General features: G+C 37.6%; 2 protein-coding genes across 2 annotated transcripts; both read left to right on the forward strand.

Moving 5' to 3' along the window:
* The first annotated feature begins 473 nt into the window (after window positions 1-473).
* On the forward strand, window positions 474-6,302 carry LOC132183874 (leucine aminopeptidase 1). Its single transcript, XM_059597333.2, has 10 exons — window positions 474-769; window positions 1,289-1,703; window positions 1,809-2,003; window positions 2,221-2,446; window positions 2,854-2,980; window positions 3,176-3,271; window positions 4,454-4,531; window positions 5,042-5,102; window positions 5,485-5,672; window positions 6,024-6,302. Exons 1-10 carry the CDS (start codon window positions 554-556, stop codon window positions 6,150-6,152), a joined length of 1,731 nt encoding a protein of 576 aa, XP_059453316.2. The 5' UTR covers window positions 474-553; the 3' UTR covers window positions 6,153-6,302.
* Window positions 6,303-14,091: 7,789 nt separating this feature from the next.
* LOC148584323 (uncharacterized) lies at window positions 14,092-16,291 on the forward strand. Its single transcript, XM_088518137.1, has 6 exons — window positions 14,092-14,127; window positions 14,254-14,395; window positions 14,820-14,861; window positions 15,467-15,549; window positions 15,650-15,751; window positions 15,858-16,291. The coding sequence occupies exons 1-6, from the start codon at window positions 14,092-14,094 to the stop codon at window positions 15,981-15,983; spliced, it is 531 nt and encodes a 176-aa protein (XP_088374263.1). The 3' UTR covers window positions 15,984-16,291.
* The last annotated feature ends 74 nt before the right edge of the window (window positions 16,292-16,365 follow it).

Here is a 16,365-nt window from a genome sequence, read left to right on the forward strand (position 1 = left end):
CCAATGTGGGGGAGGGGTGGCTGCTTCAAATCTGTTTTTTTTTTTTTTTTTAAAAAAAAAAACAAATTAATTTTTTATTTTTTTAGAGTATAATCTGGTGTACTTGAGTTTTTGTTTGAAATATAAGTCTAATAAAATTAGCTGATGTGTCAACTTCTTATTAGTGGCACAAAATGTGATTTTTGTGCAACCTCCCTATATAAGTTATTCTCTACAAAATTATAATGGTAACTAATCTTCTCAAAGTGATAACACAAATGTAGCTAACGCTTTATCCTTAATAATTGCGTGAAATTGAACTAAAAATGGGATATAAGGAAGAATAAGAAGTCTTTATTCCACATCACCAACGAGGAACCTTAATTAAGCGTCAGCATAAGATAAGGAACAAAGGTAAAGGAATCAGGACCCACACGGCGGGCAGGTGTTGGTTCTATGAATCTAACTGGTGATGTCAACGCACGCACCCCCACCATCTTCGGCCCCTCCCTCACGTTCTACTCGATCACTTTGAGGGTTCACTATAAATACGTAGAGTTCCTCACACACGAAAATGGCCGCCATTGTTGTGTCATTGGCATCCGCACTCGTTGCTTCATCTTCTCGTTCTTCTTCGTCTTTGGTCTTCGCGAAGCTACAGTCTTCGACTGCGCTTCGAGTTTCTTTTGCGGTCTCACCCTTTAGCTCTCGTAGAGGAAGGTTTATGGCTCACACTCTCGCCCAGGCCACTCTCGGCCTCACTCTGCCGGCTAGTATCGAAGCCCCGAAGGTCTCGCTCCCTCCCTCTCTCTTACTCTCTTGGAGTCTGAAAAGCCCAATATTTATTTTTCCATTTTATGTTATTATTGTGCATTTTGATTGATGTGTTTTAGCTGAAATATGTGGATAATTGAGTTACGGCTGATGGGTTTCTGAGACTTGAGACCACTAGAGTTTTTAACTGTTTGTGAATCACAATTTTAGCATTTTTGATGGATTATAGGAGCTAATTTTTGTAAAAGTTCGATCTTTGTTTGCTCGGAATCCCTACTTGTTTCTTTAGTGCTGTGAGAGGAACACGGTTGATTTTTTTGAACAGCTAAAATCCATAAATCGATGAATAATTGGTTTTTGATACGGGATTTTGATTTTCTCTATCTGAATTCTGAACAAACTGTTCATTGTAGACACATCATTTAATTGATTATATTTGGGAAGTAATTCTGTGAATATGAGGTTTGGATTGTTTGTGTTTGGTTCTGGTGAAATACTGGAAAGTCTCTTATGTGTTTGTGAAAATTCCTGACAGATCTCTTTTGCTGCGAAAGAGATTGATGTGACGGAATGGAAGGGAGACATACTTGCAGTGGGTGTCACAGAGAAAGACATGTCAAAGGATGATAACTCAAAATTTGAGAATTCAATTTTGAAGAAGTTGGATTCTCAGTTGGGTGGTTTATTGGCTGAAGCCTCTTCCGAGGAGGATTTTACCGGTAAGGTTGGCCAGTCAACGGTTCTTAGGCTTCCGGGTCTTGGCTCAAAGAGGGTTGGCTTGATTGGGCTTGGACAGTCTGCTTCAACTACAGCTGCCTTCCGGGGTCTTGGTGAGGCGGTTGCAGCAGCAGCAAAGGCAGCTCAAGCAAGTGATGTTGCCATTGTGCTGGCTTCTTCCGAGGGGCTCTCTACTGAAGTGAAGCTTAACACAGCTACGGCAATAGCATCTGGTACTAGATTTATGATCTAGTGAATTAGATTTCATGATTGTCTAGGTGTTGTATATTTGTGGTAAAATTCAGCTAAACATGGTGGAATGGTTTGAATTGTCATAGGAACTGTACTTGGATTATATGAAGATAATAGATACAAATCAGAGTCAAAGAAACCTGCTCTTAAGTCTGTTGATATTCTTGGTCTTGGAACTGGACCTGAACTGGAAAAGAAGCTCAAGTACGCTGAAGATGTTTCATCTGCAGTAATTTTTGGGCGAGAGCTTGTGAATTCGCCTGCCAATGTACTCACCCCTGGTTCGTATTACTTGGACTTATGAATAATCCCTCATTCCCATATCCTGTAGTAATTTGTCAGGCAATTATTGATTATCTTATTTGTGTGATGCATTAATAAGTATGAAATTTGAAAACTTTTACTTTCTGTGCTAGCATTTTGCTTTATCTGTTGTTGTTTATTACAAAACAAGATAATTCTTGGTAATAATTATATACAATGACTTTTATACTTCAGCGGTACTAGCAGAAGAGGCTTCAAAGATTGCTTCCTTGTACAGCGATGTTCTTTCTGCTACAATTTTAGATGCTGAAGAATGCAAAAAATTGAAGATGGGGTCATATCTGGGTGTAGCTGCAGCCTCTGCAAATGCCCCTTACTTCATACATTTGTGCTATAAACCTCCAGGTGGATCTGCCAAAGTTAAGTTGGCGTTAGTTGGAAAGGGGTTGACCTTTGACAGGTGAATATATGTTAACTGCTGAGATGCTTTTTGACTGGTTCAGTTATCACTTGGGCAAAGGGTAAAGAATGAGAATTCATTGCCTATGGTTTTTGGGATGTTCAAGATCTGATGTCTACATCAACATTGGAATTGTGTTGTGACTTGATTTATGTAATTATCGATATATCTTGAGTATGATCTACCAATTAGTGAGTCACTCCTTCTCACTATGTGTATGCCAATCGCACTGGATGATTTTGTATTTCTTTCTTCTATATTGCAAGTGCTTCTCTTAGTTGTTCTAGTGGTTATAGATGTGGGGTTTTCTTAGGAGAAGTTTTTGGAATACTATTTCTTTTGTGTTCTTTGATTTTGATGGCTCTCAGTTATATGTGGTGTTAATATTCATCTTTTTGTGTTATCAGTGGTGGCTACAACATCAAGACAGGACCTGGCTGTTCAATTGAGCTCATGAAATTTGATATGGGGGGTTCGGCAGCAGTTTTAGGTGCAGCAAAAGCTATTGGTCAAATTAAACCTCCTGGAGTAGAGGTCAGCAATTGGATGTTTTTTTTATTCTTATTTTGGTGCAATGAACATTATCCTAATTGATAATTTGTACTCGTTTTAATTTTTTTGGTTCTTTTTTTATTTATTTATTTATTTTTAATTATTATTATTATTTTTATTTAAGACTGAGAGCAGTTGAATCTAGTAAGATATGCCTAAAGTGTCTCGTCTTTGCAGGTTCATTTCATTGTGGCAGCCTGTGAGAATATGATAAGTGGAACAGGTATGAGGCCTGGAGACATTGTCACGGCATCAAATGGAAAGACTATTGAGGTATGGGTTCTTTTGTTTGTGAAGAGATCATACAATTGTCAACTTACGAGAGGTCACATTGACTTATTGGATTGTCTCAAATTTAAAATGCAGTTTAATGAATACTCAAGGAGTCTTAAAGAATGTTATGGAAACTTTTTTTTTTCTTTTTTCTTTTCTAGAAAGCCAACTCTTTAGCTTTATTCATTCTTCTATCGGGTCCTAAAGAAATATTTTCAGTGGGTTCCTTTGTGTTTTCAGTTCAGTCGCATATTTATCCTTAGTCGATAGTAAATGCAATAGTTATATGGGTCCATAACTACAGCAGCCAGAACTCATTAAAATGATGAAAACTTACCCAGGGGTATGTTTGGGTGTTTCTTTTAAATTTGATTGACCCTATTGGTTTTTTTTCGTAGCATATGTGAACCATTAAGAAAATTGAACTTGTAATCATATTTGATGCTCTAAGACCAGGTTTGGGATTTCTTGAATGCTTTTATCTTAAATTTTCACCATCACAGGTGACGATAGTCATCAGTTTCTGAAGTTCCTCCACTCATGGTGTTTCAATTTCTATAGAAAACATAGTCATGCAGTTCAATATACAAGAATTTCCTAAGGCACCCCAAAATAATAAAAATAATTACAAATGCATTATAAACATGTGTGGAGTGCGTTATATACTTGAAACAAAATAATATTTGATTACTTGCATGCCGGCTTGACTTGCCTGGTTGCCTTTGAAACTTACCATTTACTGGCATATTGTATTTTCTAACTATAGGGCAATGGAAATTATTGGCATATGGACTGACTGGACAATTTTCCATTCAGTTTTGTATTCTATATGATTCAAGATATTGCTTCAAAAGGCTGTCACATTTCAAGTTATTATAATATGCTGGACAAGTCTAGTTATTTGTTTTATGATAATCAAGTAATAGACATCCGAGACTTGATTTTCAGTAGCATACTTGAGATTTTATTTTTGTTGTTGAACAAAAATAATTATAACGGCATGAAGTATCCAGGTTATAGATATTTGTTGTCATTGTGTGCTATTGATGTTTACGTTGCACATTTAGCATTGAACCTATCAGGTCTTAAATAGTTTTCGGGAGCATTAGTGGCTTAACTTTTGAGGTTCTGCATTCATGTCTATAAACTGAGATTTTTTGTTCTCTTCAATTGCTACTGCAGGTTAATAACACCGATGCTGAAGGCAGACTTACACTGGCAGATGCTTTGGTATATGCTTGTAACCAAGGTGTCGAGAAGGTAATACTTAAAATAATGTGTCTATGGCAATGCATCCGTCTTTGATAATTCTAAGAATAATAACAGATCTGATATATTCTTCTTGTATTCAAGTTATGTAAGCACAAAATTTTTAAACTTCCGATTATTTGATGCTTGATTAGTGGTGCCTTCATCCAGTTTTAAAGGGCAAAAAACAGTGGTCCACTATCCTCTAATTTTTGTTGCAGAAAAAAAAAAAAAATCGAGAATCAAAGATATGACTAGCATTAACCATGGAGAACATGATGCCTCATAAAATCTTCTGAGTGTTTCATTGAATCCAGAGTATCAGTTGTATTCTATTATATCTATAACCTGATAAAATTCAAATTCATGTATCCATGTCATTGTGGAATTGCACAGAAATACAGGAGATCCTTCACTCTGTTCTTTTAACTTTTTTTTTCTTCCCTGAAAGAGGTTCCATCTTGTTAAGATGTTTATTTTGGTTTTAGGATCTGGCTCACACTACTATTAATTGTTCTGCAGATAGTTGACCTGGCAACCTTAACTGGGGCTTGCGTAGTTGCTCTTGGACCCTCAATTGCAGGTATTACATATTCTCATAATCGTGGTGGTGAATCATACAACATTGTACTGTAAACAAATAAGGAAAAACCAGTGATAGATTTGAGAGCACTTTAAGGTGATGCATGTGGTAGACATAGAAATTGAGGAAAATAAAAGCACACTGGTTTTGAAATTTAGTTAGCCGTAGCTTATAAGAAATAGTTGTACATCAACAGTCCTGCGTGATGTTCATGGAATGGAGTCAAAACATCATAGTTTATGTTTGCCATTTGTCTAAGGCTATTACGATGGTGGCTTTTTAGCAGCTGCATTCACAATCTTCCATGTATCTGCTGAACTCTTTAACAACATGATTCCTGGGATGCCAGTTTTTTATTGATGGCAAACCTTTTCTTTCATAGGTATCTTTACACCCAGTGATGACTTGGCCATGGAGGTAGTTGCAGCTTCAGAGGTCAGTGGGGAGAAACTTTGGAGAATGCCATTGGAGGAAAGCTATTGGGAGTCAATGAAATCAGGAGTAGCTGATATGGTCAACACCGGTGGTCGTCCAGGTGGTGCTATCACTGCTGCTCTATTCTTGAAGCAGGTATATATATGTTCTGACCATTTTCATTCTCTGAATTATTGTGTATTTTACTTGTTCTTCAGAGACTCTTGATCGTAACACGAGTTGCGGAGTCTCTTATTTCTCTATCTGCATTTTTTTTTTTCCTCTTCTTAGTATTTTGTTGTGTATTTTTGTGCTTGTTAATTTCTTCCCTTCGAGGAAAGAAGGGGGAGAGGGGGTGTTAGGGTGGGCATATTTGGCAATTGGATCATCCGAGTGGGGGATGATGTTCCCATGCTAATTGCTCTGCCTTTGTTGTCTCCCTTCTTAGCAAGGTTCTCTTGAATTGCAGTTGCTATGAATTTCTGAAACTTGAGTTGTGCTTTACAGTTTGTTGATGAGAAGGTTCAATGGATGCATATTGACCTGGCTGGCCCAGTTTGGAACGACAAGAAACGCGCTGCAACAGGATTTGGCATTGCTACTTTAGTGGAGTGGGTTTTGAAGAACTCTTCTTAGATACAATGGTCGACGTGTAATGTTGAGTGGGAAAACAGATGCATCTTTGTGGGGTTTCTAAGGATGAGATCAGTTATATGAATAAAATATGTTGGATGAGTTGAGAATTGATGGAATTTGTTACAGTAAATTAACACTTCTTGATTTTCATCTGAAACATTGATCTTAGATGTCTCTTGAGCCGGAATAGGATCCTCGTCCCTTTATTTTATGGTTCAGATTAAATTTTAAATGGCGTGGTAGCATATACACTTTTAAATCTGTTTTAGACCATAAAATAGAGACGATCCTAAATCTGTGTGTGATTTATTTATCTCTATTTTTTTGTGTACATTTAAATTTTTTAGGGGAAAATGTACTTTATCCTCTAAAGTTTGAGCTCTTTTTCAATTTGAAATCTGATGTTTAAAAATTTGTAATGTATCCATTTGAAGTTTCAAAAATTGTCAATTCGAACATTTCGTTAGTCTTTGCTGTCTGAGAAGACGGAAAGCCCCCCACGTGAGATGCATGTGCCTTTTTTGTACTTCTTCCTTGTTTGCCCCTTAAAAAAAAGAAAAAAAAGCCCAAGGGCCACCCCAAACAGGCAAGAAGTTCAAAAATGGCACCTACGTCTCACGTGGTAGGCATTTTGTCTTCTACGTCTCACGTGGTGGGCTCTGTCTTTTTAGACGGCAAAGCTTAATGAAAAGTTTAAATTGATAATTTTTCAAACTTTACGGGTACATTACAAATTTTTAAATATTAAAGTTTAAATTAAAAAAGAGCTCAAACTTAGAGAGAATAAAGTTCATTTTCTTCAAATTTTTAAATAACATAACAATATATTTACCTTATAACAAAAAGAACTTAAGGTTAGCTAAGATAACTCCAAATCTGACATCCTTGGCTCCTTTCTTAGAGCATTCTCAATGAAGGAGCTATATTTTTATGTAAAATGGCTATATAAAACTCACTTTTATCTAGTTTGGCTAAGCTATTTTTAAATGTCTCTACATCCGATTAGTTATATTTCTATCTATTCTATTAAAATATTATTAAAAGTAAGAAAAGTTTTGGAAAAAAGAGAACATATGAGAGGAAAAATGAAAACAAGTTTGGAAAAAAGAGAACATGCAGAGAAAAAATAGGAAAAGATTTAAGAAAAAGAGAAAACATGTGAGAGAAACAATGAAAAATAAAATAGCTCCCTTGAAAAGTGCTGCTACACATTTAGCTTTTTTTTTTAGCTCTTCTAATCAAATATCTATTTTATATTTTTTTTTTTTGCTAATCCAATGCAAGAGGTTTTTTAAACATTTAAAGAACTATTTTAGATAAAAGTAACATTTGGCTCTTCCATTGGGAATGCTTTTACCTCCTCGTGGGAAGCTGGCCCGCTACGTGGCAATCTGGGTCGCTTCCGGATACTTTTCATGAAACAATTTGATCTCCTCCCAACTTTGCTTTTCGATTTGGCTAGAAAGTGGTGCAAAAGATTGAATTTTGTTAAATGTGTTTTCCCTCTCTGCAATCTGTCGAGGGTTATGATTCATTTTTTATTTTCACGTTTCTACTTATTGTTTTGAGAGTGTCTTCTGAGAGTTGCAGAATCTTTGCAGGAGTCATTGAGTCTTTCAAATGAGTTTGAGCTTCTTTGTTGTCCTTATCTTTGCCTTTTGAATGCAAGTGATCATTATCTATTTATCTTTATCAAGTGGAAAACACCCCTTCTTTGACCTGTATACTTGTACCTATGAATTTGGCTTAGGTGCAGTAAAAAGACTACTAATTTTTAGAAATTTACAGTATTTAAGCCGTACTATTTTAGAAAAAAAGAAAAAAGAAAAAAGGGTACATGTCCTGATGTACATGGTCTTTTCTAATCTCTCCTTTCAAATGTGCTGCCAATACTCTCTCTTTTCAAATCGTGTGACTTATTACAAAAAAAAGAAAAAAAAGTAACAGAGAATACATTGGTGTTAAGGTAACTATACTGTTAAGTGTTAACTCACAAGTCACAACTGGAGTGACCAGAGAAATATATTGAAACGATGCTTCTAGGGGTCAATATATTTGGACCTCGCACGTGCATGGTCAAAACCCAATTAAATCTTAGACAAGTTTTCCCAGTTCAGACACAATTGAGGTTTGATTTTCTCTTCTCTCTCTCTCTGTGTACGCTCTTCAACCATACTGTTCATCAAGTGACTCTCCTTTTGGAGTCCACAAGAAAGGTATATGCATAAAGTTGCTCACTTTGCTCTTTGTTGAACAATATTTGGCTAATTGATGATCATGTAGTAGAAAAGAAGGATAGAGAGAGAGATTTGAGAGAAAATGAGTGTTTCTTTAACAGTGATGACCTTCAATCTTCATGAGGATCAGCCGCCAGACAGTCCTAATGTAACACACAATTTACTCTCACAAGAAATCAAGAGAAAAACTAGTGATTGGTTGAGAGAATTTCTTCTGAGACTGCGAAACAGAGTTTTATTCAAAACTAATCGAACAACTCCTTCTACACTTCAGAACTAGCTAGCTAACAACTCTACAAATGCTAAGCTAATTGATTACCAAAACGTAACTGAATGCTTGCATAATTCTCAAAGAATACAATTCAGTTTTTATATCCCCAAGCAGTGTTACAATGGAACTGCCTAATAGAGGAATAAAACCCAAGTCAGTTATAACTACAATCAGTTAAGCCAGTTGCATCCAGCTGGATTCCATGTGTCAAATGCCCAACTCCTCTTCCAATTAATCCCTTACAATTCTGCCACGCACTTCTCCTTTAGCTCCCCAACTTAAGTCTTTCTTGTTCTTCTTCCTGCGCACCATCCCCTTCCTTTCTATCAAAATACTTGTGACAAATACTCCCTCCGATCAAAACACCTTGCCCACAAGGTGTGGGTAGGCACTTTTGAGGGAGTGGAAAGCTTCCCACGAAGCTTCTTCTGGAAGCTGTCCTTGCCAATGCACCAATAATTCCACCACCGCGCGATTGTGAATCTTCCGTGATCTTCTGTTCAAGATTTCCTTTGGCTCTGGTTTGATGATCCCCTGCGCATCTACTGGAGGTAAGTGTGAAATTGGTATGACTGATCTTCCCAGCTTCAACTTAAGCTGGGACACATGAAACACTGGGTGAATTAAAGACCCTGCTGGAAGGTTCAATCGATAAGCCACAGCTCCTACTTTCCTCTCTACCTGAAAAGGGCCATAGAATCTGGGGGAAAGTTTTAAACTTCTCCTCCAACTCACAAATAATTGCCTGTATGGCTGCAACCGCAAATACACCCAATCTCCCTCTTGAAAACTCCTTTCAGTTCTCTTCAAATCAGCATATCTTTTCATACGATTCTGACTTCTCTGGATGTTCTCCTTTAAAAGTTGCAACAAGTGATCCCTCGTCTGAAGTTGGTCTTCCACAGCAGCTATTTTAGTTGTTCCTGGCATGTAGGTCAGTAGCCTGGGTGGTAAGTACCCGTAGAGAGCCTCAAAGGGTGTCACTCGAGTAGAGTGATGAAATGAAGTGTTGTAGCAGTATTCTGCTAAATCCAGCCAAGTAACCCACTCCTTTGGTCTGTCACAAACCATACAACGTAAGTAGTTGTCCACATACTTGTTAACTGCTTCAGACTGCCCATCAGATTGAGGATGGTAAGTAGTACTGAAAGCTAAGAATACCCCCTGCAGCTTAAAAACTTCAGTCCAAAACCTGCTTGTAAAAGTGGAGTCTCGATTTGAAATGATGGATTGAGGCATTCCATGGAGCTTGAATATCTGACTCGTAAAAATTAGAGCAAATTGCTCTGCTGTATAAGGGTGTTTGAGAGGTATAAAGTGAGAATACTTTGTCAACCTATCCATCACAACTCAGATAACACTGAACCCTTTAGAGATAGGTAATCCCTCAATGAAATCCATTGAAATACTCAACCAAGGCCTTTCTGGAATAGGCAATGGTTGAAGTAATCCTGCCGGTGAAAGGTTTTCTGCCTTCACTCTTTAACAAGTATCACATTCTCGAATGTATGTCTTCACATCTGTTTTCATCCCTTGCCAAAAAAAATCCTTTCGAGCTCTATTCATGGTCCTGTCATATCCTGCATGACCTGCCAAGGGACTTGCATGAATAAAATGCAAAACCTGATTCTTCAAGGCATCGGTGACATAGACCCTTTTCTTGTAAAACAGTACCCCCTAAATCACAGAATATTTTGGATGTCCCATGTTCCCACTCTGTACCTTCTACAACAATTCTTGAGCTTTAGGGTCATTATAATAGTTGTTCCTTACTTCTGATAACTAGTCCAAAGTTGGATAAGAAATGATGGACAGTGTGACCAGGGGCTCTTCCTCTTCATTCCTTCTAGAAAGGGCATCAGCTACTTTATTATCTTGGTCTTTCTTATACTCCACCACAAAATCATACCCCAGCAACTTAGCAACCCATCTTTGTTGCATGGGGGTATCAATTTTTTGTTCCAACAGAAATTTTAAGCTTTGATGATCAGTTTTGATAAGAAAGGGATGTCCTAAGAGATATGGCCTCCACTTCTTTACTGCTGCCACTAAAGCAAGCAACTCTTTTTCATATGTAGACATCAACAAAAATCTCCCTTTCAATACCTGACTGAAAAAAGCTATTGGCCTCTGTTGTTGCATCAAAACTGCCCCAATTCCCCTACCTGAAGCATCACACTCGATTACAAATGATAAATTGAAATCTGGTAAAACCAACACTGGAGGGCTCACCACAGCTTGTTTCAATTCTTCAAATGCTTTCTTAGCCGTTTCATTCCACTGCCAAGCATTCTTTTTCAACAAATTAGTTAAGGGTGCTGCAATGGAACCATAACCCTTAACAAATTTCCTGTAGTAGCCTGTAAGACCTAAGAATCCCCTTAAAGCTTTCAAAGACTTAGGTCTAGGCCATTTTGCCATGGCAAACAACTTCTTACTATCAGCCCTCACTCCTTTAACTGAAATCAGATGACCTAAGTAGTCCATTTCAGAACAACCAAATCTACATTTACTCCTCTTAGCAAACAACTGATGAGACCTCAAAATTTCTAAGGTAACTTGTAGATGTTGTAAATGGAGATTCAGGTTAGAACTGTAAACCAAGATATCGTCAAAAAACACCAGAATAAATTTCCTCAAATATGGCCTGAAGATGTAATTCATCAAACTTTGAAAAGTTGATGGTGCATTAGTTAAACCAAAGGGCATTACTAAAAACTTATAGTGACCCTCATGTGTTCTGAATGCTGTTTTGTGTATATCTTCCTTCTTCACCCTAATCTAATGATAGCCAGACCTCAAATCCAGCTTAGAATATACCTTAGAGCCATGTGATTCATCCAACAACTCATCAATCACAGGAATAGGGAACTTATCCTTGATTGTTTCATTGTTTAATGCTCTATAATCCATACACATCTGCCAAGAGCCATCAGCCTTCCTTACCAGTAACACAGGAGAAGAAAAAGGACTTTGAGATGGTTTAATAACCCTGACTCCAATAACTCCTTAACTATTTTCTCAATTTATGTTTTCTGAAAATACAGATACCTATAAGGCCTTACACACACTGGCTTAGCTTCTGACTTCAAAACAATTGCATGGTCTTGAGACCTATGAGGTGGTAAACCCTTAGGTTCAGCAAAGATATCAGAAAACTCAGCTAGCAACCCTTCCAATTCTGACCATTTAGGTACTGTTTCTGTATCCTCCACACTGTCAAGCAATTGTAACATCAATCATTTTGAATTCTTCTGTATAGAGCTATCCAGTTGTACCTCTTCCCACAATTGTGGGGCAACCAATCCTTGTAACAAAATTGCTCTCTGCCCCAAAGTAAACTCCATGGTTAAATCTTTGAAATTCCAGGTGATTGACCCCAAGGTTACCAACCACTGAATTCCTAAAACCATATCACAACAGCTAACATAATGACAAATGCTTCAGCTAGAAAAGAGAATTCCTTAAGCTGAACTTTCAGATTAGTGCACTTCCCTTCACTTAAAACTTCTTCCCCATTAGCCACCTCCACTTTAATCCTCTACTCTCTACATATTGGCATCCTAACTTTCTTGCAAACTGAAGAATCTACAAAGTTATGAGTACTGCCACTGTCCACTAAAATCATGATTTTCAGATTCCCAATCCAACCTACAAGTCTCATAGTTTTAGGATGTTGACTGTCTGTAATAGCCTGTAAGGAGATTTCTGGATTCTCCTGAGCATAGCTAACCTCCATCAAATCCTCCTTCTCCATTTCCAAGTTAGGGCTCACTTCTAACTCATCTAATCCTTCCAACAGAAAGAGTTTAGGGTTTTGGCATTTATGCCCATATTGCCATTTAGCATCACAATTGTAACATAATCCCTTTTTCCTCCTATCCTCCATCTGTGCCTGAGAAATGTTCTAGATAGGAACTGTGGCTTTAAGAGTTCCTAAGGTTAAATTTTGGTTGTTAAAACCCTCACCCCGTGGCATGCTGAGGCTTGAAAAGTTTCCACCAGAACCACCACAAGTCTTAAATCTTCTCCCATTTAATACATGTTCTTCCTGAACCTTAGCCAAACCATAGGCTGCTAACAATGACTGGGGCTTAAACATCTGAACAGGAAGCCTGATTTCATTTTTCAACCCTCCTAAAAAACAACTCAACCTATTTTGATCATCAATTCCTCTTACTCTATTGGACAAAGCCTCAAATCTTTCCTTATAATCATTGACACTAGTGGTCTGTTTCAATTTAGAAAGAGCCTCCATAGGGTCATCATACCCCGAAGGACCAAACCTTTCTAGCAATGCTTGAGTTAAAACAGTCCAATCATGCAAGCAAACAGACATTTCCATGTCCTGAAACCAAACTAATGCTTTGCCTTCCATATGAATAGAAGCAAGCAAAAACTTCTGATAAGAAGAAGTGTTATGAACTTGAAAGAACTTATTTGCCTTATAAATCCTTCCAGAAGGATCAGTACCATCAAATTTAGGAAATTCAATTCTTACTGACCTGGTTATAATAGCCAATTGATCATCCCCTTGCTGATCACTTCTATAAACTCTATCTTCTGTATAATGCCTTCTCATGTGTCGCTGTGCATGTTGGGAAATCTGCCCTCCATTCTTCCTTCTGGAACTATTGGATTATAATCATCATAGAATCCCTGCTGCCAGTGCAACCTTGCATCTCTGTTCCCTAGATGAGGAAACTGCGGAGACTCACCACAATATTGAGGAAATTGAGATCTTCTCTGCCATGGTGCTGGACCACTTCCTCTAGGTACATCAACTTCCTCTCTTTTATGCCAAGGTACTGAACCATTCCCTCCACTTAACTCAACTTCCTTTCTTAACATCTCTTTATTTTTTCCCCCCTCACAAACTGTGGATTCTTCTCTTCCACTCCTGTTGCTTTCCCACTGTTATCACCTCCAAGCTTCAATACTTCTGGACTCCTTTGCTTTTCCATTATCTCAGTAAGATGAGTAAGCTTGAACATCACTTCTTCAAACCTTTTCTCATTGCACAGTTTCATATCAGCACAAAGCTGTTTTCCCTGATTCTCAACTCGCTCCAATTCTTTATCATGCTTCTCGAGTTGCTTTCTGATTACTGCTATATTTTCCGCCATCTGGTTCATTCTAGTACCATCTCCCATTTCTCCTCAGGATTGTGCTGCTTTGATACCACTTGTAACACACAATTTACTCTCACAAGAAATCAAGAGAAAAACTAGTGATTGGTTGAGAGAATTTCTTCTGAGACTGCGAAACAGAGTTTTATTCAAAACTAATCGAACAACTCCTTCTACACTTCAGAACTAGCTAGCTAACAACTCTACAAATGCTAAGCTAATTGATTACCAAAATGTAACTGAATGCTTGCATAATTCTCAAAGAATACAATTCAGTTTTTATATCCCTAAGCAGTGTTACAATGGAACTGCCTAACAGAGGAATAAAACCCAAGTCAGTTATAACTACAATCAATTAAGCCAGTTGCAGCCAGCTGGATTCCACGTGTCAAAAGCCCAACTCCTCTTCCAATTAATCCCTTACAATTCTGCCACGCACTCGTCCTTTAGCTCCCCAACTTAAGTCTTTCTTGTTCTTCTTCCCGCACACCATTCCCTTCCCTTCTATCAAAATACTTGTGACACCTAATTCATGGGAGAAGAGGAGGGATTTGTGTATCAGCGTCATCACCAGCTACTCCCCTATGATCCTCTGTACTCAACAAGGTCTCTCTTCCTCTCCAGTCACGCATCTATACATGTATGTTTGTGTGTGCGCGGTGTGGATCTTGATTGTGCTTGTTTTTTGATTGAAATGGTTGATCTGGGTCTTCATTGCCTGGTGCTTTGGAGGTGGGTTTTTCTTCTTTTAGGGTGTAGTTCGGTTTTACTGTTGAAATGCTTGGCCAGTGAACAAAGATTTGGGTGAATGCTGTTTTTGGTTGAAGACTTCTTACTTCTTACTTCTTACTCTTCTTATTCATACTCCTTTTGAATGATGAACTGGATTTGGTTTTAGTAAATTATACTTTGGGGTGCTTCTTTTGCTTCATATAGTTTGAGCTGAGTATATTTTCATAAATATTGATGATTTGGCTTTTCTCTCTTTTAACTCATTTCATTTTTTTTTTTTTTTTCTATCTTGGTTCAGGAGTGCAATCCCAATTGGATAATATTCAGCAGGGCTTGCCAGGTAACTTTTTTCTGGTCTCAAGAATTGTTACTATATACTTTGGCAGTAGCATTATCATCAAAGAAGTTGGCTGGAAATAATTTTCTCAATAGTTTAAAATAAAGCCAGATGTATACATGTATTAATTAGATTGCATTTATCTGCTACTGAGAGTCTGAGATATTGTTTATTCATACTTGCACTGAATATAAGAAAGTTCTATGTGGTGGCATGGTGCCCATCCACCTAATACCTGATATGATCAGATTGCATTGAATGTATAAATGCCATGCCTTTGCTTACAGCTTCCGCTGGAGATAGATCCGGTCTCAGTCTCAGCCAGGTCTACATAGACCCTTGTTCATTTTGATAGGAAGGATATTAAGCAAGACCAAATATGGATCATAGATGTACATGTGGATTCGGGTGGTTGTGTGAGATTAAGATGTTTGTTGTGCTTGATCCTTCCTTTTCTTATTTTGTTTACTTATTAACTTGAATACTGTAAAAGGAATGCAATGATCTGGTGTTCATGTTATTTCTGATATTTCCTTGCTGTTATCATCCTATACATGGAAATTCAGCATGTAATTGGACTCTTTTCTTTCTTTAATATTATCTATTAGGTTACGCTCAATTTGGAATATCAAGGAAAGGATCTCAAGACACTTCAGATGAACATTGCACCATCTTCTATGACAAGGAGAAGGTACAAGATTGATTCTTTTTCCAATATGGCATAGATTTCTAATTTTCATTTGTAAAAGTATTTTTTTTTTTTTGTTACTTCACTCTTTTATTAAATGAAGGTAGAGCTGGTAGAAGGTGGAACTTTCTGGTTGTCAGAGTCGCCTTCTGTTCCTGGAAGCATGTCATGGGGTTCTGATGTTCCATGTATTGCAACATGGGTGATATCCTTATAAATATACTCTGTCTGCATTAAACTGCCTTTTACATAGTGCTTTTATTTTCTATCCTAGAGTGTTGTATCATTTGTTTCTTTGACATGATGTCCACACATTCCAATTGAAACGAGTCGAGCCACCGGGGTTTTCCTTCCAGATCGTCAATACAAATATGGATCAGTTCAGTCCTCGTGCTCGTAGACGAAGTGCTTTACTCACATGGCAGCACATTTTATAACTAAGAGAATCCGTTTTCTTAAGCTATACATTGGTTTCTTTGTAACCGAGACTGATCTTTGTAAGCGATTATAAAAAATTATACTCATAACTAATCTCTTTAAAAGTGATAACACAAATATAGCTAAAGCTTTTTTCTTAATAATTGCATGAAATTAAACTAAAAATGGGATATAAGGAAGAGTAAGAAGTCTTTGTTCCACATCACCAACGAGGAACCTTATTCGTTAGCATTAGATAAGGAACAAAGCCAAAGCAATCAGGACCCACACGGCGGGCAGGTGTTGGTTCTATGAATCTAGCTGGTGATGTCAACGCACGCACCCCCACCATCTTCGGCCCCTCCCTCACGTTCTACTCGATCACTTTGAGGGTTCACTGAA

Source organism: Corylus avellana, chromosome 7, assembly GCF_965113065.1.
Source record: "Corylus avellana chromosome 7, dhCorAvel1.hap1.2, whole genome shotgun sequence".
NCBI classification, from domain to species: domain Eukaryota; kingdom Viridiplantae; phylum Streptophyta; class Magnoliopsida; order Fagales; family Betulaceae; genus Corylus; species Corylus avellana.